The 7,752-nt window shown below is 48.9% G+C and overlaps 1 protein-coding gene across 5 annotated transcripts in view; it reads right to left on the reverse strand.

Annotated features, from left to right (window-relative positions):
• The window catches only part of dock4b (dedicator of cytokinesis 4b), a 47,997-nt gene extending 42,017 nt beyond the window's left edge, over positions 1-5,980 (reverse strand). For all 5 annotated transcript variants that reach the window (XM_019883049.1, XM_019883052.1, XM_019883047.1 and 2 more), the window contains exon 1: positions 5,774-5,980. In XM_019883049.1, the coding sequence (XP_019738608.1) occupies positions 5,774-5,810 (37 nt within the window). In that variant the 5' untranslated portion in view covers positions 5,811-5,980. The remainder of the gene's footprint in view (positions 1-5,773) is intronic.
• Between the last annotated feature and the right edge of the window lie 1,772 nt (positions 5,981-7,752).

A 7,752-nucleotide genomic window follows, 5' to 3' on the forward strand; every position in this document is an offset into this window, starting at 1 on the left:
GGGGGGCAGGCTGAGAGCCAACCCGAGATCGACCCGTCATCAACACGGAGCGCCGTGCAAAAAGCTCACAAATGCTGCTGCGAGCGAGCAACGGTGATGGAGACGAGAAGGCCGCCAAATCTCAAGCGTGATGGAGAGGTGATTTCGACTGATCGATATCCTCTTTGCAGCTCTCGAACTTCCAGTCCACGTTACACGGTCGCTATGGCAGCCATTTAGTGGATTTTTGCAACCTCTTTTCAACCCCCCGGCCCACCCACCCCCAGTGCCGTTTGGTTTTCCACTGGCAAAGAGCCAAGTTGCAGCGACGTCATGACGTCACGGCATAAAAGCGTCAATACGCAAACGTGAAAAAATTAGCCAAGCTTCCTCCGCGGTTAATCTCATTTTACAGCATTTGCATCCTCAAAAAGGGCAATTTTCCGTCAAAAGAGGCATCACAAAGAAGGCCTTTTCAAACCTCATTGCGGCGTAAAAAGACGCCTCCAAACAAAGCTTAAGACGTGTTGTAAGAGTCGACAAGAGGCGGAGCGCGTCGGGCACCAAAAGACGCTCTGCGGTTAGAGCCGCTCTCCGAAGCCCGCCGAGCGTCTGTAGCGCTTTATCACCTCCAAGACGCCAGATCCACCGAGGCCGCCGCCCGCCCGCCCGCACGAGGCTAGCGCACACATTACGGCGGAATATCTGGGGCGGTTGAGTATGGATTCGAAGGAACGCCGAGTGCGATAACGAAGGCCGAGAGTTGAGAATGAAACATATCGGGTGTGTGTGGCGGGGGGGTGGGGGGCGGGGTTCAGGAGTGTCAGGTACTGGGGAGAGGCAGAGTGCGAGATAAGGGTCATGCCGCTCCAGCCTGCTCGCGAGCAACCCGCAGGAGCAAGTACATCCAAGACACTTTGCTCCGCTACTGGATGTCAAAGGCAACCAACCGATCAAAACACTCCTGGGAACATTTTGCATTTCTGTCCATTCCCCGAAATTCATCCAAGCGTGCCTTTTATTACGCCCTTGCTTTGTGGACGTTCCCCCGTGTTTTCCCTTTGAAGTCAAAGATCCGACAACCCTCCTCCACTAAAAGTTGAAAGGCGGCATGACGGGTTGCGCGACGAGTCAAGGTCAAAGAAGCGGGTTTTAAACGCCATCGGGACCGAGACCTGTCCGGCCTTGCCCTCCATCTGCCTCACGAGCGGAAATGAATCCCGACAAAGCCGGTTCGGTCGTGAAACTGAACTTCCACGCTGAGCTCAACGACATTTGCTATTGACTCGATTTGCTCCAAATGTCCATTGAGGTCACAGCACACTCAAGCGGTTTTCCAAACACGCGTAGGGGGCGACGGACACACCCGGATGCTCAATATCACACGGCGACATCTCGCCCTACGGGCGAGCGTATGAATCAGGAATTGAACACGTTGGCGTCATTCACTTGTGGCTGAGCAGAAATCGCTTTGACGGAAGCCGGCATGAAGGGGGAAACGGCAGCCGTGAGGTCATGACGATGAGACTGGGTCACACACACACACGCCACAATTCAATGTACGCTTTCTTTATGGTCAACACGGGCTCATCGAGATGACAGCCGCACGGAACAGAGAGAGAACTGAGACCACAGCAGCATGTGCATTTTTTTTTTTTTTTTTTAATACAAAGAACAAGTGTTTCCCGGCACGTTAACAGCACCTCGCACCTGTCAATCATAGCGATTGTCATCGGCAGACACCCCTATTTTTATGATGTTATCTTTTTTTTTTTTTTCATCTTTCCCCATCAGCCCACACAGATGACAAACACGTCTGCCGGCAACGCTGCCGGAGAATTACAGATCGGTTGGGCCGGCAAATTCCTAACAGGACACATCAAGAAACGGCGCCGCAGCAGGCTGTTTTAGAATTTCCTTGCAAATTTTTTGGATTATTTTTCCAAGCCCGTTGTCTTGAGCCTTTAAAAAAAAAAACGCAACACGAAAATGAAACCAGCACTTGACGTCAACACCAATGTGAAATATGATCTGTAACTATAACAGGGAAACACGAAGGGGGGTGGGAGAGGCTCCCTGACCGCAAAGCAAGCCGGGATGCAACTGGAGTGGAAAAGCAGGAAAGCCCGCGTCGCCGCCGCCGCCAATGTACCCCTGCCCCCCACCCCCGGTGGCCCTGTCATAACATTATGCATAGCTGTGGCCTAATGCTGCATGTGGGCTCGTCCGTGTCCCCGCCAGCCAACAATGGGGATAAGCTAGCGAGAAGTGGCAAGCGGCACAATCGAATTCCCCGCAATCCATTCATCTCCTCCTCTTTCCAGCTTTGTGTTGACAGATCTGAATAAGCAAGCTTTTTGATCATAGAAATCAAACCGGAGGCCAAAATAAATAGAGCCTGGCTTAATTGGACCACATTTTCCACATCTTTGTGCCTTTCTATTATGGCCCGTGTCATGTCCGCATGAACCAAGGGGCAGCCATAGTGGGCTGGATGGTTATTGCTCGTTATTTGATTTGTTTTTTTCCCCAATTGTCTCCTCCACGTCGAGAGCAGCCAGATGAGGTGGCTCGGGCACGCCTCCTGGACGCCCACCTGCCGAGGTGTTCCGGTTATGTCCCACCGGTGGGAGGCCCCGGGGGCGACCCGGGACACGTTGGAGAGACGACGGCTCCTGGCTGGCCTGGAAACGCCTTGGGATCCCTCGAGACGAGCTGGAAGAAGTGGCTGGGGAGAGGGAAGTCTGGGCTTCCCTGCTAAAGCTGTTGCATCCGCCACCCGACCTCGGATAAGCGGTGCAGAATGGATGGATGGATGGATGGATGGATGGATGGATGGATGGATGGATGGATGGATGGATGGATGTTTTCAACATCTGTTCAACTCGACAAGATGGCCGCCTACATGCCACATGGTCCATGTTGACGACTGCGTTGGCGAAGCGGCGCCATCTTTGCAGATGGAGATGAGGCGGCAGGCGAGGAAGCAATCACAAAGAGGGAGGCTTCACTTTGGCACACTCCCTTCCCCCTAAACCCCAATCCATACCTCGCCCTTAGTACGAAATCGTGGCTAGAACGGTGGAATGGGCCGTGGGGCGCCCCCGCTCCGAAACAACTTGCTAATCCCCAGTGGAGCGAAGTGGGAGAGTCCAGGGGGTAACGGGGCAGGGCGTGTGCCCGGCGACAATGAACCCGCCCCTGACACGCGCCGGCACCCTCAGTGACACCCCGCTCCACCCCCTTGGGAGGAGGGGGCCACGGGAGGGACGGTGGGGGGTCTCGACATCGGCCCTCCTTCCCGGCGATAAACAAGCAATAATCCGGTGAGTTCTTTTTCCTCGATTTGAAAGTGGCTGCTCCTCTAAATCCTCGTTCATAACTCGCAGAGACTTTGGAGCAAACCAGCTCGTTAAAATATTTGAATTAGGAGTCGACATTGTCATGAGCAATGACACGCTTGATTGGTTTTATCAAAGTGTCTTAATGAGGGGAGGAGGAGTCTGAGGCATAACCTGACGCTATGTCGCTTTGACTGACTTTCGAAAGCCGATATTTTTTATTTCATAAATGACTCCTTGCATTCGGAAACACGACATGACACCGTTTCCCTCTTTTAGCTTAAGTCAAGTTCGCAATCAGCCATGAACATTTTCTCATCCATCTTCTAAGCTACCGGTTAAAAAAACAGTCATCACTCAACTGGTTGGCTAATGGCCGCCTTCATACCAACGTGTCTCGAGTTCATTCATATTTCATCAACGGCGGCAGCCCGGGCCTTCCCAAACGAGTACGGCAGCGTCGGTGAGATGAATCGACATCAAACAAAACCGCGGTCAACCAATTAAGCGGCGAGGCATTTTGATCTTGAGCTGACATCAAATAAAACCCGTAAAAGGCATTCCGAGTTTCTTCCCATTACCGAACCTTATGGTCAAAAGTGGAGACCATAAACACACGGCCCCAAAGGAGCGTGTCGTATCGAAATATTCATATCTATGGCTGTATGGGTGTACACGTCTCTCAAACAAATCTCTCTAATGCACCAATTTGGGTTTGGGTAAGTAAATGTGTGCTAAGCAACGATGCATGTTTGGACGTTTAAAAGACAAAAGACGCTAACACTAAAATGACTTCAAGATAGCACGATAGCAGGGACGCTCGCGCTAACACAACATGGGAGACATTCTGGCCAGTCTAACCAAGATTACAGCGCACTCAAGTAGGTGAGCCAAGTTCCCATAGCAACAATACAGACACTATTCAGTGACAATTCAAAGGGCAAAATAATGATCAGGGCTGTACATATTGTTGCTTCGAAACTTAAAATGATCAAAACAGCGGGTCGAGTTAGGCACAAAACTAACTGGAGGATTTCAGGAATCCGTTTCGATCCTTTTGCACTGATCCACGGCACAACTGTGAACCTCGTCACCTGCGCACACTGATTCCGCGAAGTCGTCAGAGGTGCCAGCACAACCCCTCAGAGGTCTCTTTGTGGCCTTTCGCAACAGGAAAACACTGGTTCCTTCCTCAAAAACAAAAAAAAAAAAAAAGATGAGCTCTTCTCCCAAAGCATGTCTTAGAAATTAAATCGCACTTACTCAAGGGAAAGGGGTAGAGCACTTTTAATCCAATTATCAGTCGTATTGGGGGGGAACAATGGTGACTGTCGAGCCTTTTAAAATAAATATCCTCCCTTTAATCCAGTCCAAGTGTACTTTCAAATTGGATAGTCTGCAATTAAAATGTGAATCATATAGACCGGATCGAGGATCTATGACGGGTAAGGCAGGATTTTGGCGCCGATTCCAAAAAGCTTCGGGGGAGGTGGGGGATTGAACGGGAAAAAAAAGTCCACAGTGTAGAGGGCGACAAAAAGAGGCCAGGGGGTACTTCCTAGTTCACTGGGCTTGGCCGATTTTAGGTCACGGTGGTAGGGTGGTCGAAAAAGTGCATCAGCAGGACAGGATGGACCATTTGGAGGAAGCAAACGTGTTGACGTGAATTAAAAAAAAAAATCTAAATTGATAAGAGGGGTTGGGGGGGGTTTCTGGGGACTGGAGCATCACTCCCACATGGCAGATTAAGATCGCAGGGGAATATTATTATGAGACATTTAACTTGCTCACATCTTAATGATCATGTCATTGTGAGGAAGAGAAGGTGGAGAGAAGGAGAGGAAGGAGGAGGAGGGTGGAGGTGGTGGAGAGGGCAGCAAATAGGAATTCTCACCACACGAGCAGGAATAAAAGACTGTGTTCCAACACCAACACCAGCAGCCCCCTCGCCCCCCGCCTCCCCGCTTCCTACATTTGGTTTGGGGTGGCTTGTTTGTCTCACTTTACTGTTTGAATCACAACCTGGAACAATGCACACAGTGTGCACGCATCTTCATGAGAATCTATGGTTCTTCCACGAAACAAAATCTGCACCAAAGTGATTCATTTAGAAAAATAAGGGGGGCGGAGGGGGTGAAAAATGTTAAACGACAACAAAAAGGGTCCACGAGATAAATATTTAAGATCATTTAGCAACCCGTGGGGGGCCACACCGACAACGCTATGCGTTGCAATGTGGCAGTCAAGCTCTCATCATCAGCTCGGATGCTTCCCATTGTTGTTTGGTGGAAGAAAACAAAAACACAAGCATCCCCCCCTCCTCATAGTATAGAATCAGTTGCAGCTTCATTCCTCCAAGACAAACAACACCGTGCCATTGAACGCACCACGCGCATTGCACTTTCACACATTCAACAACCCCCCCCCCCCAAAAAAAATCGCAATAAACTTACCGACGCCGTATTTTTCCTGCTCCGTAGGTATCCACATGGTTACGGCGGGTGCTTTTAAGTTTGGCGTGGCGATCGCGACAAAAGCGGTGCAGTCAGAGGCATTCTACTCGCGTGTTTTCCTCCGATCCGTAGTAGGAGTCATTGTTTGGATTTACAAGGCGAGAATGCGCCGCTGCCACAGCCGCCGCAGCTGGTAGCGGTACGGAGGCTGGGTGCGTTCAAGGTCATCGGGAATCCAGCTACTACTCCGCGGTATCACTTCGAATGGAGACTACTTGGTGCCTGTGGTGTTTTCATTTGATGTCATTCATTTATTTAGTTTTTTTTAAATGTAATGGTAAGTCAATATCGTGGCTTGTTCAAACTATAGAGCCTTTCGAATCGTTCCAAAAGAAACGTTTCCTATTTTTATACGACGCAAGACATTCAACGCTATAACGATATTGTAATCTAAGCTATATTGTACTAGTTTTGCCGGGAACAAACCAAAAGCTACTTTCATTTCCGTTAACGGCAAAAGTCAAGCGTTCTCACAAATAAACACATGAATGTCCGAGGTATCTTGAACACTACTGCACTGCCAACACAGCCAGAGACGATCGCGTTGCATTGTGGGGAATGTAGTAGCAAACGGTGACGTCAATGTGGTTGGGATGTGGTCTTTATAGTCACATTTCATTTACAAGAAAGGCAGAAAGGAAGTCAGAGCGAAAGACTGAAAGAAATGCTGACAAAAAAAAAGAGTTTACAGAACTAATTGTAGCTTTTTGTGTCTCCAACTTAAAGATATAAGTAAAAACAACTCAGCAAATTATTTTGCTTGCTTTGTTCTGCTCACCAACATCGCTGCCAGAAATGCCAATAATTTATATTTTAAAGTTGCTCCAATTGAAATTATTGCCCCTGCCCCTCAAAAATGCAAATCGTTTTTTTGCAGTGCATTGTACTGCCAAACCTCTAATTTCTTGCTCGAGGTGTACAACCTGACCTTGACCAGGACACACACACACACACACACACACACACACACACACACACACACACACACACACACACACACACACACACACACAGAGCTTCACGTGAGACAAGTGATTTATGAAAAATACATGAGTGTATGAAGAAGGAAGCTGAAAACTGAAGGGAATTGCACAGCCCAAATGCGAAAATACACGCAGCTGTGTGCGTGTGTGCGCGTAAGAAAGTGCCTTTTGCACTTGCGTGTGTCTCTATGTGGGTGAGTGAATGCGCACCAAATGTCACACTTTTTTTTTATGAGCAGGCTGTGTCCTCACTCGCTAATACACCCAATTTTATTCAAACACACCCACACACGCGCACACGCACTGCTGGGGGTTGAATGTGGCTCACGGTGCGTTCGAGTACCAGGAATTTTGGTTGAACGCTATCTAAAGCTCATTCCTTCTGCTGTGAAGATCACATTGCGATGCTTTGAAAGTGTCAAATATGTCGCTCTGTCCATCAGCGCCTACCACGTCCGTTTCCGCATCTTCATTGTAGTTTCTGTCTTGAATTATGAATGAAACAGCCATGAAAAAAATGAGCTCTTGCATGCTGGGAGCGTCAGAGCTTGCTTGTCACTCTCCCGTCTTTTCTAGTGTACATTTCTTGCACAGAAAGATTCCACTGGGCATTTTTAATTAAAGGAAAACAGAGGGAGTGGGATTCGCAGTACGGTACACGTTGCCTAGCTTCAATCATTCTGATTGGAGCTGTGGGGGTAAATTCTTGGAATGTAGAATGTTCTGCTCTGCGTATGAATAAATCATAAGCCGAAGGGGGTGGGGGGGGTGGCACAGTAAAACAGAAACCCCGCAGATTCATCTCTTGGAGGACCAGAGGTGGTCTCGTTTTCAGCAAGTGTCAAATGATGTTTTGCAACTGGGAACCAATGTGTTGTCAACATAATGGCAGCGCAACTCGGGGGGAGAAACAAATAGAAACAAGAAAACAGAGGC

This window comes from Hippocampus comes, unplaced genomic scaffold (assembly GCF_001891065.2).
Source record: "Hippocampus comes isolate QL1 unplaced genomic scaffold, H_comes_QL1_v1.1 scaffold53, whole genome shotgun sequence".
In the NCBI taxonomy this organism is placed as follows: domain Eukaryota; kingdom Metazoa; phylum Chordata; class Actinopteri; order Syngnathiformes; family Syngnathidae; genus Hippocampus; species Hippocampus comes.